Consider the following 24,436-nt stretch of genomic DNA (forward strand, 5'->3'; position numbering starts at 1 on the left):
TGCGATCCCACCCATTTCATAGCAATGGAAAAGGGAAAAATCATTTGTGGGTTTCGGAAGGAGAGCCCCTTCAGCCCCTCCACCGGAAGCCAACCCAAATATATCGTAAAAAAATAAAGCCCGGCTTTTACGAGGCGCCGGTGAAATCCTTGGGCGGGCGATTGTCGCTGTCGCTGTCCCCATAAACCCGCCCGCTCTCTCTTGACCATCGCCAGCTATTTCTATTGTCTAGGGCTGCTGGGCACTGAGAACCGGGGCTTGCGTACAGCTCGCCGCCCTTGTGCGTACACGCAGGGCCGGGCCTTCCCAAAGAGGGGCGGGGGCGGAGGTGGCGCTTTGTCGCACTTGGGGGCCGACTTTAAAAGCGCCGCGCGCTCCGCCGGCAGCTGCTCGCTGCGAGAGCTTCGCTTGGATGCTGCTGCTCCGGTTCCTCGCCTCCGCGCTCTGACGGCATCTGGAACCGTCGCTGATCCCGTGTTTCTTTTCCTGGGGCTGGAGGGCTCGCCTTTCCCATGCGGTTCTCGTCGACCATGTCCCAAAACTATCTGTTAGCGCCCATCCAAGAATGCCCGTCCGAGTTCCTGGTCAAGGAGGTGAAATTGGCTGTGCTCGGAACTGTGGGCGTGGGGAAGAGCGGTAAGTGCCGAGGAAGGCAGGTGCGGCTCGGTTCGGCTGCTCGGGGATCTGGGGATCTGGGGTGGGGGCAAGCGAAGGGGAAGGATCCCCGCGCGGGGGATCGGGATCGGGGCGCGCGGGCAGAGGAGAGAAGATGAAAAACGACGGTCTGCTCTAGAAAGAATCAAACAAGGGCCCTTTGGGGGAAGCATGGAAGCCGGGAAAAGGTAGAGGAAAAAAAGAATCAAAAACCCTGAGAGATGAAGTCCTGTCTACTGTTTTCATCCCAATGCCGTCCAGATATTCAGGAATGCAAACGCCCATCAGCCAGCGAATGAAAACATAGAACAACAGAGTTGGCAGGGACCTTGGAGGTCGTCTAGTCCAACCCCCTAGTCCAACCCCCTGCTCGGGGAAGTGGCTGGAAGAAATGTTGGGATTTAAAAGAGATCATAGCCCGGAATGTTTCTGATTGGGAATTATACCAAAAAAAGATATAAGAAAGAGCTATATTTGATTATATGTGTTATCACTGTGGCAAGAATGGTATTTGCTCAGAAATGGAAGGAGAAAGACACACCGAGTGAGGATGAATAGGCAAAATTCTGATATGTGCTGAAATGGATAGGCTACCCTTAGAGATGAAAAATCAGAATATTATACCATTTGGAATAGATTTTACCATTGGTAGGGGCAGAAAGGAAGGGCTTAAGATGGGAAAGAGTTGTTGAGAGGGTAAACAAGAGTATGAGATGAAAATAAGACTAAGGATGTTGGAGGATGTAATGTAAGAATGAATAAATATACGTGTGTGTGTGTGTGTATATAAAGGAACAAATATATATAGGAATGTATATACTTATACTGACCAAAAGTTATGTCAAAACAACTTTACCACATTCAGTGTTTTTAACTGTTATGTTTAATAAAAATTTAAGAAAAAAGAAAACATATAGAACAAGAGTTGGAAGGGACCTTGGAGGTCATCTAGTCCAACCCCCTGCTCGAGCAGGAGAATCTATTTCAAATACTAGCCTCTACTTAGGGTCAAACTCATAGCCTCCTGATTGTGAGGAGGCTCCACCTCTAGGCCACCACACTCTGTGGAAGGACTTTGGGGATGGGAGAACAGGAGCTATGAGCTGGTTGGGTGGGTTAAAGACTTCCTTTTCAAGCAGAACATCATTTACTCTTGGGTTAAAGCAGAAAATTCCTCCACACTTCCATAGGCATCTTTGTTTGGTTTCCTAATCCAGATGCCATCATAGCTCAAGTCACCACCTGGGAAGGCATGCTGCTTGCTAAAAATGGTGGCTTGATTAGCCTTTTCCCCAGCTGTTTTCAATTAACAAAATATTCTCTTTTTTTTCCCCCACCAGCCATGATTGTCCGGTTCCTCACCAAAAGGTTTATCGGCGACTATGAACCCAATACTGGTGAGTTTTATTCTTAAGTATTTTCCCTTCCCACAAGCCAGCTGTGAGGTCTGAGTAAGGAGATCGCCTACTCTATGCCATAAGGCAGGGGTCCCTAAACTTGGCAACTTTAAAACTTGTGAACTTCAACTCCCAGAAGTTGAAGTCCACAAGTCTTAAAGCTGCCAAGTTTGGAGACTTCTGCCATAAGGAATCTGCTTTGGCCCCCTTCCTTTAGGGACTTCTAGATAGCTTAGGAGTGGAGATGTTTTCCTATCTAGAAAAGAGCAGACAGAAGAAACAAGGCTCTGAAAACTACTTACTAAAGCCCCATAATCCCCTTCTGAAGCTTAGTCCTCCATTACACCACATTGGTTTTTCTGCATAAATTGGAAAGCAGGTTTATGGGGGCTGGGGGCTGCACTTAATGGTTTGAGGGTTGAGCTGCAGCGGTAGGGCAGTGATCTGAAGTAAGCCAAGGTAGGACTTTCCTTCCCTTTCCCCAAGACTTGGATGGAATTTAGGAAATCTTGGTCACATGTTTCATGTGTAAGGTTTCCACCAGTTTTCAGGTGTTCCACAACTCAAAATGGGGAGTAATTAAGCCAGTACAATTGTTGGCAGTCATATTCTTAGGTAGGTTTAAGAACCCCAATCACTACTGCAAGGGTCTTCAAACTTGGAAAGTTTAAGACTCATGGACTTCAATTCCCAGAAATCCTGAGCTAATATGACAGGAGGAGGAATCAGTTGAAGTCCACAAGTCTTAAAAAGCTGTCAAGTTTGAAGATCCCTGCACTATTGGGTTTCTGAGCTTCCCACTTCTGGGGTGTTGTGGGCCAACCTAAAGGAGACGAGTAGCTGTCCTATTTCTCTAGGTTATTTCTTGCCACCAATATTCACTTTCATGTTCATTTTTCCAGGAAATCTATATTCAAGACTTGTTCATATAGAAGGTGATCAAATGTTTCTGCAGATCCAAGACACACCAGGATGCCCGGAGGTACAAAATAATTTTAAAATATGTTGGTTCTGAACTCCAAATGGCGTTTGCTTCTCTATGTTGCAGAAATGCAATGGGCTCTTTATAACACAGTAGTTGCATATTTGTTCACTTTATTCTTATTTGCTTATCCTGCCTCATTTATTCAATATTTCTTGCTACTTAAAGCAGTATACCATTGCTAAAAAGTCTCCAACTTATGATCATAACTGGCAATTACAGTCATAAGTTCTGACACTAATAAAGCTGGTCATCATGTGACCAGACCTCATTTCATGACCTTTTTTGCAGTAGTCATTATGTGAACACATTGGTTGTTAAATGAATGCTGTCTTCATGAAGCAAACCCATATTTGCTATGGGTGTTTTTTTATGGAAACAAAAAATAAATACCAGCTTCCAGAAAAAAAATTGTTAATTGTGGTCAGATGACCATGGAGCAAATGTGGGCTGGTTGCCAGGTGCCCAAAATTCTGTTATGTGACCACTGGGGGCGGGGCACACCAGGCATTGTAACTTTAGAACTGGGATGGGGGAAACTGTTGTAACTTTGGTTGCTAAGTGACTAGTTGTAAATAAAGATTACCTGTAAAGTTATAATTCTTACTGCTTTAACAAACAACCAGGAAGTCAAATATTGTTGTCACTGCCAACAGTTTTACCAGTTCTCAGAACTTTCAATCTGAAGTATCCCATAATAATTGGGATTTCCAATCAAATTAGGATGTTATTTGCAGACACACATTCTATATCAAGGGTGTCAAACTCATGGTGTCACGGGGGCATCATGTGACATATTGGGACTTTCCCATTTGCTAAACTGAGTGTGGGTGTGGCCAGCCCGTGACACATCCAGCCTGCGGGCTGTGAGTTTGACAACCCTGTTCTAGATATAGTAGAAAGAAATCTCACATATATCAAAGTGCCCCAGATCAATTTTTCTAGGACTGCAACCCCTGGAATATCTTACCATTTCTTGGGTTATTTAAAATGTGTGGCTTAATAGGTATGAAGTTCCTGGGCTCAATACAAAAAAAAATACTTGCATTTCATTACAGCATTAATAGGAGTTATAGTTATGTGTTGTTCTGTGTAATGCTGGAAGAAATGCATCTGACCTTTAAATGATCCATTTGGGATTAAGTGCGATCACTCCCAAAAGCATTATTTCTTTTAATGCTTCAGGGCTGTGTCATCCAGGCATCCAGCTGCATTGTATTATGGTGATCAAGGTTGAACACTGAATAGTTCAATTGCGAGATGAGCTTCTGTATTGAAACTATGTCTGCAACTGAAACCTTTTCTGTTCTTTATAAATGTATGTAAACAACCATTCCTTTTTTTCAGATCCAAGAGGACTTACCACAGATGCTGGATTCGCTTTCTGGGTGCCTCAAGTGGGCAGATGGTTTTCTCTTAGTCTACTCAATTTCCGACCGTCATAGCTACCAGTTCATTCGGCCACTTTTTCTACACATCCAGAAGATTCGCCCTGATTCAAAAATCCCAGTCATCATTGTAGGGAACAAAGGGGATTTGATTCATTCCCGACAGGTTGCAGCAAATGATGGCTTACAATTGGCCAATGAACTGGGTGTTGTGTTTCTGGAAGTCTCGACAAGTGATAATTATCAAGGTGTATGCGATGTATTTCAATACCTTTGTAAAGAAGTTAGTAAACAGCACAGTTATGGCAGCCGGGACAAAAGAAGGTCATCCATCATCCCACGTCCCAAATCTCCCAATGTGCAAGATCTCAAGAGACGTTTCAAACAGGCTCTTTCATCCAAAGTGAAATAGATTTGAAGTGAACTTTGCTCAAAACTGTTTTATTAATTAGACCTTTATAAGAAGATTTTTATTTTTGTACTGATGCTGTTGGTATATCTCTGAATAAAAATATACAACTTTCTTGGCATTTCATATGAATTTTTCTTCCTCCCCTACCTATTGGAACAAAAAAAATAATGATTGAATTAAAGCTTTCTTTCTGTTCCATAGAGATTTACTGTTTAAATAAGGAAAGGGAACTATTTATTTACCAGAATTATATCCCCAAAAGCCCTCTCTTTTCAATAATAACTAATAGATCACTCATAACATTTCCATTAAAGGACAATATTGTAACTCAGGGTTGAAATGAGGAATCCTTGGTGGTCTCTGAGCTTGCTTGTTTTCTTGCAAACGTTTCATTCCTCAGCTAGGTAACATCACTTACTTAGTGTACTAGTACTGAGTTACCTAAGTTTGAGTAATGAAACGTCTGCAAGAAAACAAATAGTTTCCATGATTGGCAGAGATTAAAATTTGGGTCTTCCTCTTTCTTCAATGATTTAACTGCAACTTTTATATAATTATAACTCATGTCAAATTCTGATAATTCTAAAATATAGGATCTAATATTTCAGTTTCCTTTGACAGCCTATAGGATTAAATTTTCTCTCTGTTTATAAGATACATTTATAACTTGTTTATTTTGACTGATTATACTTTAAACTGGTTCCTCCCTATGGAGAAAGAAATGGCAACCTATATAATGCATATTTTACAGATCATTATGTGAGCGGTATGGTATTTATCAGCTTCATTTATAGGGTGATTTTATCATATTTGTGCAGGCTTCTCTAAAGGGAAGATTTAAAAGGTTATTTTTTAATTTATGTGCCCCATGACAATGGAACTAATATCCAAAGTCAGCAGACAGATGAGTGCAAAATTTCTAGATGTAAATATATTACTCAGGAGTAAATTCCATAAACCAGTAGTATTTTAGCAGATTTGTAGAGTATACTGAATATTACTCCCATAGTTGCATCTGCAATGCCTTATCAAATTCAGGAGAAAGCTGAACTATTTTATTTTGCTTTAAACAACCATGTTCATCCATCAGGTCCTATACATAGCCTTTGGTAAGACTTTATTCTTTAATCTTACCAGGAACATAAGAAGCTGGCTGGAACTAACTCTTCCTTCTTTTTAACCATGATTTGATGAAGTCATTATTATAACTGGGTATGCACTTACAGTAATATTAAAACCATAAACCATACCATATATAAATAGCCTTCAATCACTCTGAAATAGAATGTTTTGTTTTGCCTCAATGTTTTGGAATATCCATCTTGCCAAGCCATTGTTTCTAAACAGTGTTACAGATTGTCATTATCTGTTATGCAGTCAGTGCTTTCTTCTTCCAACCATGTCTTAGAACTGTATGTGAATACTGAATCAGTCCCTTATTTTTGTAGCTCAACATTTTCAACATCTGCTCTTGCAGCTAGTATGTATAATTTCCGGATGTGTTGGACTGCCCATCTTCCCTAGACAACTTGCTGCCCAGGATAATAGGAATTAGTCTAATATAGCTGGCTTAGAAGACATCTAGATAGACAAACTGGCTCCATATGCTGCTCAATTATATTCTTAGAATCCTTAGGAGACATGGCCAATTATTGCTGTCTGGAATTATGGAAATTATAGTCTAATGTATTTGAGTGGTGTTGAGAACTTTAATTCAGCAACATCTAGAATGCCAGAGGTTGCCTATATTGGACAATACAAAAAAGCAGAATCTGTTCAAAGAATCAAATAGGAATGGTTCTGTAGAAGATGAATAGATTGAGCCCAAGGGTGGGGTAAAATGCATCCTTAGTTTGGAATTGCTACGCTTCCACAAGAGATCCAAGTCCAACCCCCTAGGAATTCCATTGACCCTCATTTAGTGCCAGTTTGATTTGACCATTAGTAGATCAGATTCTTGTGTATAAGTTGCACATAATAAACTTTTAGTGCTTTGAACTGAACTTTTATTCCAGGTTACTCAGATTCTAGGATTTCTTTGTCAGTGGACAATCTGTGCCCTGTTGAGTCATTATTTCAGGGATATTTCCTTACCTAAACAGAAAAGAATGATAACAAGTGGGCAAAAAGAAAAGCAGTGGGAGTAGGAGCGACTTCCAACTTTTTGCTGGCCTGCACATTGATTTTCCTTGTGAGAAGTTGGCAGGGATCATAAAAAAAAAATCTTTCCTTCCTTCCTTGGGGTAATGTGGGTCAAGAAGAATGCACAGGGGGGTCATAAGTGTGTGTGAGAGGTGTGCTGGGGCCTGGTATGGTTTAAGTACACAAGGGGTGCTATGCAGGTCAGGGAATGCATGTGGGAGGGGCAGTCAAGAAGGATGTGTATGCATAAGAAGTAGAGCATGGGTTAGTGAAGGTGCTTGTAGGAATAAGGATTTGGGAGTGGTGTGCAAGATGTGCGGCATGGATCAGGAAAGACACTTGGGTACTGTATGGATCAGGGAGAGTGCTTGGGAGATGGCATGGGTCAGGGAAGGTCCTGCGTGGGTCAGGGGAGGCATTTAGGTGGGTGGCATAGATCAGGGAAGGTACATTGGGATGGCACAGGTCTCTGAGTGCATGTGGGAGTTGGCATAAGCCTGCAAGGTGAACAGGGTTTCCTTCCCTCCCTTCCCTTCAACAGGTAAGCAGTTACTGCTTGGTGGGGGAAGGAAGTGAGGGATTGCAAGACTGGCTGGGAAACTGTCACATAATGTTGAAAATGAAAACCACATGACTGCACCAGAAGCCCAGCAGCATAGCAATAGCCAGTAACACTGAAGTAGCCACTACTTCCCAACTTTCATTCCCTTGGGAGTCATGGGTCTCAGATTCTGACACATTCCATAAGTCAGTGATGGCTAACCTTTTGGGCACTGAGTGCCCAAAGCACATATGCATGCATCCCCAAAATGCAATACATGCATGTCCCCTGCGCATGTGCCCTGCACATATGCCCCATTCACCCATGCATGCACCCCATCCCCCGCATGCCCCCCAACCCCCTTGCATGCGCGGCAGAGACCCCAAAGACTAGCTGGCCAGTGGCAGATGCGTGCACACATGCATGGTGGAGCTGAGCTATGGTGATGTCTCACGTGCCCACAGAGAGGGCTCTGCGTGCCACCTCTGGCATGCGTGCCATAGGTTCGCCATCACGGCCATAAGTTATACCATTCATAATCATTTAAAATTTGTTGCCCTGTGATCCATTGTTTCACCCACTTAAAGGTCATGACAATTAGATTTTAAATAGTATATAAATGTCCAAGGTTAAATATAGATCTATTTATATTGTTACAAAGCTGCAAAGTCTTAACAAAGTTGATTTATGTAATTAACAATTTTTGTAGGCGGTGATATTTAACAATAGTATATAATTATATATATAAGTACTACTTCCCTGAAAATAAGACCCTGTCTTATATTTTTTTGCCAGCAAAGAAAAAGTCACTAGGTTTTATTTTCGGGGGATGTCATCCACTGACTAACCTCACTTGCATGAATCGCCCCCGGCCTCCTTTTTGCTGTCAGAGGCCTTTAGGAATTTCTTCTGTGGCCGGCAAGGCTTTCCTGAAGGTTCCTGCAGCAGATAACAGAGCTCCAGATCGATCCTGAGCTTAGTTATGAGCTATAGAGGCCTTCAGGAAAGCCTTGCCAACCTTGCCAGCTACAGAAGAAATAGGCCAGAAAGGTGTGCAAGGCCTGGCTACAACTGTTAAAGGTAAGTAGTAGGGCAGCTCCACACACCCTATTCCCATCCTAGCATAATTTTCACCTGTGCACTCTGGAGTGGGCGGGATCTTAATTAGGGCTTATTTTAGGGTAGGGCTTATATTGGGCGCATGTGTAAAAATCAAACTAGGACTTACTTTCGGGGTAAGTCATATTTTGGGGGAAACAGGGTAGTCAAATGGCATTATTAAATTCCCAACCTAATCCTTGGTTTTGTTTGTTGTTGTATGAATCATTCAGTTGAATGAAAGCTCAGAGAACAGACAGTAAATCCTGTCATGGTTTCTTAAAGCTAATCTACTGCAATGTATTTATATAGGGCCTGCTTTTAAAAATAATATGGAAATGCCATTGATACTGTATTCTCTCTTACTGTTAAGGGATTTAATCCAACTAACTTTTCCAGTAAATTTGTAGTTTACAGATCCAAATGCTGATTTTAATCTCTAGAGCCCTTCCTGGTGTGATTCTCAACAATAGTCAAGACTGCCTCTTTCAAGTAGAATTAGCCTGTTCCATATGGTTAACTCAGAAAGCAAAGCTTAAAATCTTACCACACATGGAGGCTCTGGAGGCAAATTTCCCCCCCTCCTGTTGTAGCCCTTTCCCTCTGGCACCCCTATCCTGGAAAGGCTGTAGAACAAGACTGTTGTGTGAAACATTTGAGAGTTAATCTTAATATATATATATATATATATTATAACTCTGGAACTCCTTGAGCAATTTCAACCAAACTTGGTACAGATGACTTACCTTCTGGAAATAAATACTATGGGGGTAAGACACCCCTAACACCCCTTGGGTGTATGTGTGTGTGTCTTAAAATGGCTTCTACTGTACAGCACAGTGGACTTGCCATGGTAACGGCTTCATAGTACTCCACAAGGGGGCTCCCTCTCAGCCCTCCAAGGAAACATCAGGCGATTGGCCAAGTGCAATCAAATGCTACAAAAATGAAACACCAGTGTAGATAAGAAACTCCAGAGGAGAGGAGTAGGAGAGACAGTACAACAGCATGAGTCCTTACTACAGGATTTTCCTGTCTAATACAGGGTTGGGATAAATAAATATCCGGGCAATGCCGGGTTATCGGCTAGTTGACAATATTGGGACTGGGCACCATTGTTTAATGTGCTGTTTTTAACCATACTTACCAATCGTCTGTGTTATTGTTTTTAATTATTGGGAATCATATAGTCCCCATGGCAGTATGTAAATGTCATAAACACAGGTAGTCCTCAACTGATAACAGTTCCTTCAGTGGCCATGCAAAGTTACAACGGCATTGAAAAAAAGTGACATGAATGTTTTTACGACCATTGCAGCATCCCCATAGTCACATGGTCAAAATTCGGACACTTGGCAACTGGTTCATATTTATGATGGTTGCATCATCCCAGGGTCATATGACCACCTTCTGATCAGCAAAGTCCGTGGGAAAGTCAGATTCACTTAATAACCAGATTATTAACTTAATTGCAGTGATTCACTTAACAATTGTGGCAAGAAGGGTCGTAAAATGGGGCAAAATTCATTTAACAAATGTCTCACTTAGCAACATAAATTTTGGGCTCAACTGTGATTGCAAGTCAAAGACATAAATCAATACATACCTTGAATATACATATATAATAAGATTTCAGCATTGTAGTTATTTTCTAACCCATTGCATTTTATACAGCATGAACGAAGGAGACTGCATTTCTTGGTCTTCTCATCCTTTTATCAGCAGTGTTCAAGGCTTTAATAGCTTGTTGCCAATCAAATCTCAAGAGATGAAAACATTTTCTAATTTGGGATATGCTGTAGGGTAAAAAAAGACCTATTCATTTCTGTGTCTTACGTAAAAAAAAGAAAAAAAAAAGAGCACTGCCTTCACACACCTCCAAAAAGGCAAGTTAGTTATGAAGATATTCATCTGCTTAAAGAGAGGGCTCACTCAGAGGCTTCAGTTCATTGGCTGGCTTCAGAAAAGGACAATCTAATACTAAAATAGAAGGAAATGATCCCAGTATTTAATATTGTTTGCCTGTTTCCTCCCCTCCCCCATCATCTATAAAAGCCAAGTACCACTCACTCATAATGAAATCTCCAAAACTATAAAGCCTACAAACTTAAAATTTGGCACGTATGTTCCTTTTGGCTTCTGGGTGCTCACTAAAAAAGGATTTTTCGAAATGACCATCAGATCATTAGTATTTATTATACAGTAATTTACACACTCTAGTGCTAAGGAGTTCTACTCCCCCTCCCCGCCTGAATAGAACTCTGTTCCAACTGCCAGTTGCCTCACATTCCGTTACCTCAGTTCAAACTGGCAGACATTCCACTCCTTCACTCAGGAGCAGTCTGGGGCTCCTTACAGTACCAAATGTTGGTACCTCATCAAAATGTTACAGTTTTCACCTATGAAACTCTTTCCAGACTCAAGGCGGTGGGAGCAATATTCCCTTATGTGTTTTAATCCCCAACCACCACTGAGCCAACGGATTGTGAACCAAATTTCTCCTGCATAGCCCGATTACAAAGTTTCATCACGAAGCACGGGTATTCAGCTAGTACAAATACTTGTCTGACAAGATAAAGTGCACAGGTTTCTAGCATCCATTTGACTTCTAGTATTAGGTCTTGCATTAGGATTGGGTCCATAGCATTAAAAAAAAGTCAGAGACAAGCTTGCTGCTCTATAGAGGAGGGGAAAAAAATCAGAAATCCAGTCTGAACAGATTTCCAGAAAAAAATTTCAGACTACAGGAACCATTTGTATTTCAGTTTGGGATGCAGATAACGTAGACGCATCCCTAACAGTCTGTGTCTATGTTCAACGGTGAAGGACACAGGGCAGAAAACATCCTGCAGAAAGCATAGCTCCACAACAGAGTCCTTTCAGCAGTTCCAAGAAGACTCCACACCTATTTGCACCACTCAGGGGACCCTGAGACACAGACAAACTTCCAAGTGGCCTCAAGGACTCTCTAAAAAGAATGCAAATGACTAGCTGTCTGCAAGGAATATAAATCAATCCATTCCGCACCATCAAGTCAGAGCTGAATAAACTTCTTGGATGAGAAGTGAAATGTCTTCAAAGAAAAACAAGAAAGTCCAGTGGCTTCTTGAAAAAGTACCCTTGGGACAAATCCAGAATGCCTTTGTTGCCCAAAAGTGTTCAATAAGAGTGTGAAATTCTTCAGAATTTATCCCCATGATGTCTCAGAAGAAAAATACGAAGAGGCAAAAATGGTCAGTTAGATGTTTCAAACCATGAAGTCTGCAGTGTTATAACTTGTTTCAAGATGGAAACCATAGAATGAATGAGTTAGTCAGCAAGAGATACTGCCAATGTCAGGCTTCATTTGGAGACAAAAAATACATGATGTACATAAGTTCTCCATGTAACAAAAATCCTGCTTGTTACAATATAGTGAAGGGAACGAACATGGATGATGAAACCTAGCCTGCCAAAGTAACACCTGTTCAAATGCTTTCCCTCTGCAGAAAAATAAGGAGTGAAGGAAGTCTGACCTGGTTTGATTTAGACTGAGTAAGGATTGGAGAGACAGCAAAGGACTGCATTTTTTTTTTTTGCTGAAGGATGGGAGAGGACACTGCCATTCCCCAAATTCTAGTGCTTTTCCTAAAAGCTGTGGTGTATAGTAGGTTAAGCTTCTGCCAACCTACCAATTCAAAAGCATGTAAAAATGCAAGAACAAAAATAGGGACCACTTTAGTGGGAAGGTAACAGTGTTCCCCGAGCCTTCGCCATTTAGTCATGCTGGCCACATGACCATGGAGACGTCTTCAGATAGTACAGGCTCTTCGGCTTTGTAACGGAGATGAGCACCGCCCCCTAGAGCCGGAAACAACTAGCATGTATGTGCAAGGGGAATCTTTATCTTTTATAGTAGTTAAGAAGGACAAACTAGGACAGGGAAATAACATGGGGAAAGGCCACAGGGATGGTGATGAGGAGGCACCCTTTTATTCAGAAATGCTGAATAAATTTTCATTAAAAAAAAAAAGAAAATCAAAACTTCATTATCATTTGTATGTATAGGGTTGATTGTCCTTTCTAACCTTGTTTGAAACCTCTGTGAAGTGTTTAGAAGCAATTTTGAGAAGAATAAACACCAGGAGGAATCGAGTGGGATATAATCATTGTTTTAACAGCAGGTTGTGTTGTTGGAAGCTCTTGACAGAAAAAGTGCTCTCCCGCCTTTCTTCCTGTCACTGAAGTGGAGATCTTATTACTGAAGATGGATGAGAGAATGAAACGGGTGAAAATCTCTGCAATAATAGAAGAGTATCTGGTAACAGCTTTACACTCATGACACCTTACTGTCATCTTTTACTGTTAAATAATTGTACTTTTTGCGTGTCCCATTTCAAGTCAGATGTGGGCGTGGTTGCTTTGGCTGTTCCCCAATGGGAAATATAACTTAGCAGGCAGGTCAGACATGTTTTTGTTTTTTCTTCCAGAAAATAGGAAACAATTTAGGAAAGAGGTATGGCTGATGAGTCTGTGAAGACACGCTTCATTTATTCCCTTTACTAAACTCTTGCCAAAGATTAAGCTGTGTGGACTTCAATTCTGGCTGGGGAATTCTGGGAGTTGAAGTCCACACTGTCAACCCTGAAGCTGGCCTGGCCGAAGCCATCTTGGAGCTTCAGTGCTGTCACACTGGAGCCGAGGGATAGGGAGGAAGAGATTAGAGATAGCTGGGGTTGTGTATTCAAAATGAAATACTTTCTCTTGGGAACCAAGGACATTTTCATACCTGGTTTGGAGGACAGAGGAGTGATGTCACCAGACTACTGGACAGCCTCTTGATAGGGCCATGTGGCTGATTGTTTGGGGTTGAGAGGAAAACTTTTACTTTTAATTAGGTGAAAAACTGTGGGACCTTTCAGAGTCGGTTTTCACCAAATATGTGCCAATATGATCTTTCCAATAAAGCTATTCTTTGAGGAATCTATGTGCCTTGGACTTTTGCTTTATATGGATCTATTACTTGAAACTCTGACACACACATTTTAAAGTTGGCAAGATTAAGAAACACTGTTGTATTCAAATGATATTTGTCTGACTTGAAAAATTACCAGGAATGGATACAATTCTTGTGTTAGCTGGATACATTGTGTAAGTCAAGGTGGATAATTCACAGCTTATAGCCCATTGTGACTCTGGAAAGACTAATTTGTTTTTCTCTCTGATCTACAGAGAGTATAGTCTGATAGCTGATAGGATTGCTTCTATTGCTTCCAAAATAGTGTGACTGGAAAGCTGGGTCCCAATTCTATAAGTGAGATAATTTCTTTCTACTTGCATATTTAAAGAAGCAGGGAAACATGACTAAAATACTAAGATTTGAAGTGTAATTCAATACTACTCCAACAGAAATCTGTTAACAGGTTACAAGAAAACTTGGTCAATGAAATTCAGCATAATGTTTAAAGCAGTGTTTTTCAAATCTGGCAACTTTAAGATGGGTGGCCTTCAATTGCCCAGAAGTTCCCCAGAATTCAATTGAAGTTCTGAAGTCAGTAATTCATATTATAAAATGCTGGAGAGTTGGATGAAATTGATATTAATGAAATACTTGACATTGTGATTTCCTGTTCTTATACGTCAGTGAAAGGATGTGAAACTAGTCTCATTAAAAGGAAAACAGCTATGTTCAGTAAAAAGAAAAATGTACTCATTTTGGGAAGAATGAATAAATGACAGAGTTTTTTAGATAAAATGTACACATGCAATCTTGCAAGACATTATAGATCAGAGAATGCAATTTAGATGAGAGAGGGTGTTGCAATTGAGAAGAGAAGCTAGTTTTGTTTTAATTCAGAATCCTTGTATTATATTGTACTGTTTTGCATTATGTATGTTGCACCAGTGCTGTGGTTGGCTGGCAGCAGGTGAGGACAGCTGAGGTCTCAGAGAGCAAGGACTCAGATGAGGGGTCTGTGTGTGATGCAGGGATGGAGCCAGGACCATCAGGGAGTGGAATGCAGCCTTCGGAGATTGTGGAGGCTGGCAGCAGTGATGCAAAGGACCCCAAGGAGCCTGTGCCCAGTGCGCATGAGCGCAGCGTTGCTCGAAGGAAAGAGCAGCTGCAGCAGCACAGGCAACTCGGGAGTAAGGCTGCAAGGTAATGGCCCCTCCCTTAAGAGATAAAAGCCAGCCTGAGAGACTGGGATTCTTTGCAGAAAGCAAAGAAGTTCTTGCACTTCAAGCCTTGTGGACCTTCGGACTATCCTAGTTTGTATTTAGAGACTATTTTTGAATATTTTTTGGCAATTTAATCTAGTGTTCTTGGCAGCCTTGCACAACCTTGGCAAGGCTCATTCTTACCAGAGACAATTAGTTTTAATAGCCTTTTAACTGTGAATGAATGGAATTCGCAGAGAAGCATTGAAAAGTTTTGTTTTTATCTCTGTTTGGTGTTTGTTTCCTTGGAACAAGGTTTGGGTCAGAACAACCAGACTGCAATACAATTGTGTTGTATTGTATTATCTACTGACTTCCCCTTTATCCTTTGAACTGATACAAGTTTTATCCCGGTCACCACTGCGTATGCTTAGAAGGTGATTCCAGTTCTTCAACTTTCCATATTACAAAAAGAAAAGTTAAATAAAGAATAATTAAAGTTATAAAAAGTGGGAGGAAAGGTATATGCCATGTGTTCCTTAAGTACTGCCCTTTGAGAAAGGCTGGGGCAGGCTATCTACAAGAAAAAAAGGCCTCCAGCTCTAGAGTGATGGGATTAAGACATGACCTCCAGGGCATAATAGGATTATCTATCAGCAGAGCTCACCACACGGCACAGCTAAGCCCCTACATTATGTCAGCCCAAGGTTCAATCAAACTTGACTTCAAGACAAACATGATCCCACAAGGCCACATGGGAGTCTGACGGCAATCAATATAATTCATGCTATTGACACAGAAACAGGAAGCTCAAGTTCAAAGCCCAAGAGATGGTATAAATACTTCTCACTCTCCACTCCATGTGGTCAGCTACCCAGAATCACATGTGCTTGGTGGTTCTGTTCAGCATTAAACCATCTTTCCAATCAGCCTCCATGTTTCCAGTGTCTTTCTCCCTGCTTGGAACTGAACCCAGACGGACATTTCTTCCAACAATATACATACTCAATAAAATACAAGTAGCCCTCAACTTACTACAGTTTGTTTAGTGACTGTTCAAAGTTACAACGGCACTGAAAAAATGTAGCTATGACCATTTTTCATAGTTACAACCTTTGCAGCATCCCCATGATCATGTGACCAAAATTCAGATGCTTGGCAACTGGTTCATATTTATGGCTTTTGCAGTGTCCCAGGGTCACTGCAAAAGTGATCCCCTTTTGCAACCTTCTGTCAAGCAAAGTCAATGGGGAAGCCAGATTCACTTAACAACCAGGTCTCTAACTTATCAATTGTAGCAATTCGCTTAACAGCTGCAGCAAGAAAAGTCATAAAAAAGACCAAATGCAGGGGTGGGATTCAACCAGTGTTACTACTGGCTCGGTGACTATGTTTTGTAGTGCGCATGTGTGTAAAAAAACAACAACATCAGCTGTGCCGCCCAGACAGCTGACAAGGGCTCAGCATTTGAAAAGCTTCTTTTTTCTGGCTTTTTCAACCTCAGCTGTGCCGCACAAAGCAACTGAGGTTGAAAAAGCAGGAGATAAAGGACAGGTAAGAGCCCAGGCGGGTGGGTGGGCCACACAGCAGCAAACACAGAACTGGTTCGGTGTCTGCTGCTCTTCAGAGCTACCGGTTCTATAGAGCCGGGCAGAACCAGTAGCATCCCACCCCTGAGCAAATGTCTCACTTAACAACAGAAATGTTGGGCTCAATCATGGTTATAAGTTGAGGACTACCTGTAGTTTTTTTTAGTGCCTCATGTGGGGGAAAAAATTAACAGGAGAAAGAATAAAAAGAAAAAAAATTCCAGATTTTCACTAGTTAAGTTTACTTCAAGTATCCCCAATATATACTTTAACGACCGGTTAGTTATTTCTATTATTATTGCACAAACCAACTGTGAGAAAAATGATTAAGAGAAAAAGAAAGATTCCTTCCACCCACTGACCTATGACAACTTGTTGGAGGTAATCAATAAACTACATGCACCTTCCAGCGCTCCATTTGCAGCCGCATTAAAATGGATGTTTCTTAAAGTCAGATACTTAAGAAAAGAAAGGAGTAGAAGAGAAGAATACCCTCTCCTACGCTTCCCCTACAATAAAAGGACTTTATCATCCTTTGATTACAGTATACCTGTAAGGACAAGTACTGTACATAAAACAAACAAAAAATGTAAACTTTTCCTTAAGGTGAGCTTGACTCCTGGCTAATTAGAAGTTGGTTAGAAATATACACATTACTATATCCTTGACATTAAAGCAAGCAATTTAATGTCTATTATATTCTGTTGTTTGAAGAGTGAGTCTCTGACCATTTACTTGGCTACAAAGGATGAATGAATCATTTTGTGAACTACTTTATCTACAATTTTTTGATTTGAACATTTTAAAATAATCCTTCCTATATTCTGTTCTTTCAGTGAATGATTATATTTCCTTTGCCACTCTAAAGTTTCAGAACAACTGTTTTCAAATTACGGTTACTGCTGTCTTTCCTATTTTAGTGTAATAATCTTTAAAGCACCTTCAAAATTGTGTACAATTGAAGTGGCAGATAATAGTCACTTCAGAGGAAAGTGCAAGCAACTATGTACTTGTAATAAAACATTTCAGGAGGTCCAGCAATACAAAACTCAATCTTGGATATAATAAGAAACAAACTTGCTTGAAATTTAAGGTAAAGTATTGCAATTAAATAGCTCTTTCCCAAAAGCAGTACCATAGTACTGTAAAATTGCTAGTTCTTTGTCTATATAGCAGCTGCTTCAAGGTCTGAACAAGTAAGATTTTCTAATCCATTTCATTTGGGTTTAAGACCAGGGTAGAGTGCCGGGAGTTTGATCCTGACCTACTCAAGGTTGACCCAGCCCTTTAGCCTTCTATCCGTCTGAGATTGGTAAAATGAGGACCCAGATTATTGTGGGCAATATGCTGACTTTGTAAACCACTTAGACAGTGCTGTAAAGCACTGTGAAGTGGTATATAAGTCTAAATGGAATTGTTACATAGAGGCAGCACCGGTCGAGCTTGTCAATGATCTTTGGTGGACTGTCAATCACAGTATCCTTCTGGATCAACAATGACTGTTAGGCGTGTGTGTGTGTGTGAGAGAGAGAGAGAGAGAGAAAGAGAGGGAGGGAGAGAGAGAGGCAAGATTGTCCTAATGTATGGGATATTTTAATGTTCAATATTGTCCCCACTCCCATTTGACTTCTATATGCAATTGTTGGGTGAGATCATCCACCAGGTTATGGTTTAGTATCATTACCGGTAGTATGTGGATTATATTCAACTATACTTCTTAATCTCAAGCTATGCAAATGAATCTGCCAGTGCACTAAGCCAGGGTCTGGAGCAGTGGTGGGATTCAATTTTTTGTTACTACCAGTTCTGTGGGCGTGGCTTGGTGGGCATGGCAGGGGAAGGATACTGTAAAATCTCCAGTCAGAGGTGGCATTTGCTGATTCTCTGAACTACTCAAAATTTCTGCTACTGGTTCTCCAGAAGTGGTGAGAATCTGCTGAATACTACCTCTGGTCTAGAGGCTGTTCAGTTGGGGAGGAATAGTCTTTGGGTCCATTTTAACAAGATTGTGGCTGTAGTTGTTTGACTTTTGGGTGAGGAACATTTCATTGGTGGTTTTGGATCGGGTTTCATTTCCCTGTTTGAGACTGATTCAAAACTTTGGTTTATCCTGTGCTCCAGGTCTTTTCAATTGAACATTGTCATCTTGTGGGTCTGTTCCAAACCCTGCATTCTGGAATAGCATCTTCCCAGAGATAGATATGGTGCCTACCAGTGGTGGGATAAAAAATTTTTTACTACCGGTTCTGCAGGTGTGGCTTGGTGGGCATGGCAGGGAAGGGTACTGTAAAATAAAATAGAATAGAATAGAATAGAATAGAATAGAAAATAAAATAAAATAAAATAAAATAAAATAAAATAAAATAAAATAAAATAAAATAAAATAAAATAAAATAAAATAAAATAAAATAAAATAAAATAAAATAAAATAAAATAAAATAAAATACAAGCTGAATAGTCAAGACCTTGTTGATGATCCAAACTCTGTCAAGGACCTTGGAGTACTCATCTCTAAACATCTAAGTGCTAGAGCCCACTGTAACTACATAACCAAAAAGGCAATAAGAATTGTTAACCTAATCCTGCATAGCTTTTTCTCCAGCAATACCACACTACTAACTAGAGCATACAAAACATTTACTAGACCAATACTTGAATACAGCTCATTGGTCTGGAACCCACATTACGTATCTGATATTAATACAGCTGAGAAAGTCCAGAAATATTTCACAAGAAGAGTTCTCCACTCCTCTACTCATTGCAGAATACCTTATGCCACCCGACTTGAAATTTTAGACCTAGACAACCTAGAACTACGCTGCCTTCAGTCTGATCTAAGTATAGTACATAAAATTATATATTGCAATGTCCTACTGTCAATGAATACTTCAGCTTCAACCATAACAATACAAGAGCAAAGAATAGATACAAACTCAAGGTTAATTGCACCAAACTTGATTGCAGGAAATACGACTTCAGCAACAGAGTGGTCAATGTCTGGAATACTCTACCTGCCTCTGTGGTTTCTTCCCCAAACCCCAAAAACTTTAACCTTAGACTGTCACCCCTTTTCTAAGTGGTCTGTAGGGGGTGTTCATAAGTGCACCAACGTGCCTACCGTCCCTGTCCTACTGGGTTTTTTTCCTTATATGTATCCATTTCATGTATTCATAGCTATGTTTATACTTATACCTGTTATCTTATAATCGCTTGACAAATAAATAAACAAATAAAAAATTTTTAAAATCCCCATTCCCTCCCTACTCTGGGGGAAGGATACTGTAAAATCCCCATTCTCTCCCTACCCCACTAACCTACTTTCCAGCTCCATTCTCCTGTGCAGGGCCACAAAGGAAGACCCAGCCAATCAGAATCAGTTGGGACTTGGGAGGCAGCAAATAGATGGGGACGGGGGTATACAGAGATGACATTTGCCAGTTCTGTGAACTACTCAAAATTTCCGCTACCAGTTCTCCAGAACCTGTCAGAACCTGCTGAATACCACCTCTGGTGCCCAGGCTTAAGGTTCTGGAAGTCTCTTGGCTCTTAGGCTACTGTCTTTCATTCGTTCCTTCCTTCCTTCCCTCTTTCCTTCCTTTCTTCCTCCCTCCCTCCCTCCCTTCCATTTTTATGTCTGTTTTTATCTGAGCATCTATGCTTTGGGTTGTGTTTTTCATCGTTTTCAGTTGTATGTTGGATGCTCTAGACGTCCAGAGTCTTTTGGAGTGGAACAATATAATAAATTATCTACTTGTAATACTCACATTAAAATTTCAAAAATCCATATTAATCCCAAAAGTGTTCCAAAAATAAATATTACAGAATAATATGCAAACTTCTGGGTCTTTGAGAGCTCTTTAAAGAAAAAAAAATGAAATAAAGTGAAATCAGGAAAGAGAGGGAAATGGATGCTGGCTGATACCATGGAAACTACATTTAGTCACAGTATTGAAATAGAATGAGGGAGAAGATTCCAAGTGTACAGAGATTTCATTTTGCAACAGGACTCTCAAGAATTTCTGGGAAATAGCAGTTAACCCCTGGTCCATTCCTGAAAATATACATGTAGAAGTTATCTATATCTATATACATTCTTAAATAAAATGCACAGGTTTCATAGTAGATAAAGAAGCACATGAGAAATAAATCTTTATTCTTTGCAGAGTATATGCATATATATACACACTCACTCTCGAACACACACACAAACATATGTACACACACACATACACCCCACACATACATCAAGAATTGATTGCTTTAAAGTTTATCATGTCACCTTCTTACAAAAATCCAGCAACAGCTAACAGGATGTATTTAAAAAACATCATAAAATACTAAATTAGCAATAAAATCTGTCAGTCTTCCAGACAAGAGTGGCTGCAAAATTAAAGGGTTTTGTGCTTCCATTGATCACTTGATGCTCTTGTTGAAGCACTAACCATTGTATTTGGTCTTCATTGTGGAAAATTCATAAGAGTGGGCACAGCACCAAGGAGGAATAACCAACCATATGTTTCAATAGTCATGGCTTTCCAGTTTGACAAAGAGAAGATCAGATAACAAAGTTCTTTTTCCTGGTGCATTCCAGAGGTTTGTTGCAAACAGGGCCACAACTGATAAGATATAAAGTCTGCTATGTTCAAGGAGAATTCAAAACATGTGTTCTTTACTTTTTATTATTTTACAAAGAGAGAAAGAATAAGCATTCATATTTCAATGCTAAACTACAGGGGTGGGGTGAGGAGGACAACTTCTGTGAATTCTGCAAACACACAAAAAAGTAAGTGTCTATTCCAGTAGGATCTTGGTTGTTTTAAGTAATCAGGGCAAGAAATGCAATTCCTCTAAGTCGTATAGTTTTAACTGAATTATACTGCTCGTGTGTGAGCTGCACTGACTTCTAGTTTTTTTTGGTGCAATTCAAGGTGCTGGTTATCATTTTCAAAGCCCTAAATGGCATGGGACCAGGTTATTTGCAGGATTGTTTCTCCCTGTGAGGATGTCTACCTGATCCACCAGGCAAAATAGGGAGAGCATACTCCAGTCCCTTCTTTATATATATAAAAAAAAGTTTTTTTATTTTTTTATTTTCCCTTCTGATAAATTTAATGGGATCTCTAGGAAGCATGACTTCTCCATAGCTGGCCGTACCTTGTGGAATACCCTTCCCTCCAGAGAACTGTGTTTATAAGTTTGATGCCTATATATGTCTTTTAAATAAATATAGGAAAGCATTCCTAACCAACCAACCAACCATTGCAAAATAGAAGCCTGAATTTAAAATACAGTAATAAGATTGAAATAGAAATGTCCGCCAGTTTTCTTTTTGCATTAATTGCTCAATAGGTTTTCAACCAAAATCTTGTTTTCTGGGTGATTTTGTGGTAATGTAACCTAAAGATAGAGCAAGTATTTCTCCCTGTGCTTCTGATCCGACTAGCACACAAGCCTGGCAAATGTAATACTTGCAGGTTTAGCAAAAACCTTTTCTTGAAGTAGAAGGAGACTTAACCACTCCTCTCATTATTCAAAGAGCCAGTTTGGTTTGCTGTTTAAGACACCAGACTTGAAACTGGGAGAGAGTGAATTCTAGTCCTGCCTTAGGCATGAAAGCAGGCTGGGTGATTTTGGGCCAGTCATTCTCTCCCAACCCAATCCACCTCACAGGGTGGTGGTTGTGAGGAAAATAGGAAGAGGAAGGAATATTAGGCATGTTCACCACCTTATTTATCTAAAAAAAAAATAAAGTCAGGATATTTAAAAAAAACTGTTTTGTTGGTCACAGTGCCAACATTTAATTCTTGACCACATCCAGATTTGCTACCTTCTAAAGGCCCTCACCTAGAAGTTCTTAGAGCAAAATCTCACAATACTTTACAATATTTTCCTCTGAAGACCTGCTTAGGTAGGGCTACTTGTATAAAAGGCAAGATACTTTAAGGGCTTTTGAAGCTCAGGTGAGAAGAAAAAGTGGTTTCAAACAATGGAGTTGACCCCAATTTGTCATCTCCTCTGATTAACCCTTCAAGGTGGCTGCTTCATATTTTCTAATGGTAAGGCTGGTTCACAGAATGTTAGGACTGCAGAATGGGTGAGTCAATTGTTCTTCATGCTGTGGCCAGTGGTGAAATTTAGTCTGGATTCTCAGGAGGGAGAAGCTGCCTTCCAGAGGGCAGAGAAGCTTAGATAGTTTGGTCAGGAGAAAGAGAGTTAAGAAGGATCTTCCCTAGCAATTCTCAGAGGATATTTGTTTATTTTTATTTATTTATTTGTCAAGCGATTATAAGATAACAGGTATAAGTATAAACTTAGTTATGAATACATGAAATGGATATCTGTAATGATGCAAATAGTTGCTTTAGTTTGGCAATATTTCTGTCTCTAAGCAAGGAACAATAAAGGAAACTGCTCAGAATTCCAGGTCTTTCTTGGTTCTTCGTTCAACCAAGTATGTCTCACATAACTTGGAATTAACCAACCTATGTTTCTTTCTCCCATAAGCACCAATATGTTGCAGTCTTTTGGGAATAAAATTTATGAAGCATTTTAGAAGTTATACAAACACAGACACACACACACATATTCATGCTGAAAACCTACTGTACACAGGTGGTGAAAACAACTTGATAATTCTTTCTTTCTCTCTCTCTCTGAATGTTCTATAAGTGCAGTATGTTGCATTGCTTGATGTTCCATCTCTTTGTGAAAATAATTGCAGGAACAAAAAAAGAAAAATAGCTTTGTCCATGGGGCTTGATGATCAATCATTCACCTTACAAAAGGAGTCCCAGGAAAAACCTCTCTTCAAAAGCAAAAACTATAAAAGAAAAGATTAAACCACTTTCATGCCTTTCCAGTAAATCCTTGCAGAGTGGGGTATCCTGTATGGCAATGGAAGACCAAACACATTACATAATTTGAGCTATGAGGATTGAGTGGAGTGGGGTGGAAATGCTATAAATCTGTCATCTTCTTTGCTTCGTTTTGTAAAGCTATGCTTTTTTTTATTGATTCTTTTGGAGCCAAAGCAGAAGACGGTGGCTGAATGCATCACAGTTCTCAGTCATTTAGTGGTTAAGAATACAGTATGTTTCAATAAATGACTTTTCTTTCACTATCATTCTTGATTCATGAATCATAAAAGGAAATCTGTAAGTCCCTTCCTTCAATTTGTTGGTTCTAGTTGCCCCTTCCTGAGCTTCAAAAATAATAGAATATTATTAGAAAAGTTTGAAGAGACTAAAGGCTGTCTTGCTACAAAAGTAAGGTACAAGTAATAATACTTGAAATAATAATAATAAAAAAACACTTTTAAGAGAAAACAAGTAATTCATTTTATATTTTGAGAATACTTATTTATGGGTAATCTTTGGCTGATGGCTATTCATTTACCAATGGCTCCAAATTAGAACAGTTATGAACAAACATATTTATGTCCCCTGCTGAAAATTATGGCTTCTGCAACATCTCTGTGGTCACATGAACAAAATTTGGCTGGTTGGCAATCTGCAGGCCTTTATGTCTCACTGGATGTTGCAGCTCCCACCCCTGCCCATTTATCTCCCCCCAAAAGCTAGGTCCCTATAGGCCTTAGACCTGCTTCCCACTTCGTTAGGTCTCAGGCCCTCCTCTCAACTTTTCCTGTAGATCCTCTTCAGTGATGGCCAAACATATTTTAAAATATACTTGTGCCTAAGCTTCTAGGATTGTGCCTTGGTATGCCAGACCTCAAAAGGGATGTGTTGGCTCAGTGGCTAAGATGCTGAGCTTGTCGATCAAGAAAGGTCAGCAGATCAGCGGTTCGAATCCCTAACACTGCTTAATGGAGTGGGCTCCCGTAGCTTGTCTGCCAACCTAGCAGTTTGAAAGCATGTAAAAATGCAAGTAGAAAAATAGGGATCACTTTGGTGGGAAGGTAACAGTGTTCCATGTGCTTTTGGCATTTAGTCATGCCATCCACATGACCATGGAGACATCTTCGGACAGTGCTGGCTCTTCGGCTTTGTAACAGAGATGAGCACCGCCCACTAGAGCCGGAAACAAATAGAAGGTATGTGTGAGGGGAACCTTTACCTATGCTGGACCCCAGTTA

The 24,436-nt window shown here is 40.2% G+C and overlaps 1 protein-coding gene across 1 annotated transcript; it reads left to right on the plus strand.

Moving 5' to 3' along the window:
* Nucleotides 1–374: 374 nt before the first annotated feature.
* RASL11A (RAS like family 11 member A) lies at nt 375–4,938 on the plus strand. Its single transcript, XM_087937891.1, has 4 exons — nt 375–636; nt 1,995–2,051; nt 2,954–3,033; nt 4,381–4,938. Exons 1-4 carry the CDS (start codon nt 513–515, stop codon nt 4,831–4,833), a joined length of 714 nt encoding a protein of 237 aa, XP_087794017.1. The 5' UTR covers nt 375–512; the 3' UTR covers nt 4,834–4,938.
* Nucleotides 4,939–24,436: the final 19,498 nt, after the last annotated feature.

This window comes from Pseudonaja textilis, chromosome 7 (assembly GCF_049901715.1).
Source record: "Pseudonaja textilis isolate UNSWEBS1 chromosome 7, rPseTex1.2, whole genome shotgun sequence".
In the NCBI taxonomy this organism is placed as follows: domain Eukaryota; kingdom Metazoa; phylum Chordata; class Lepidosauria; order Squamata; family Elapidae; genus Pseudonaja; species Pseudonaja textilis.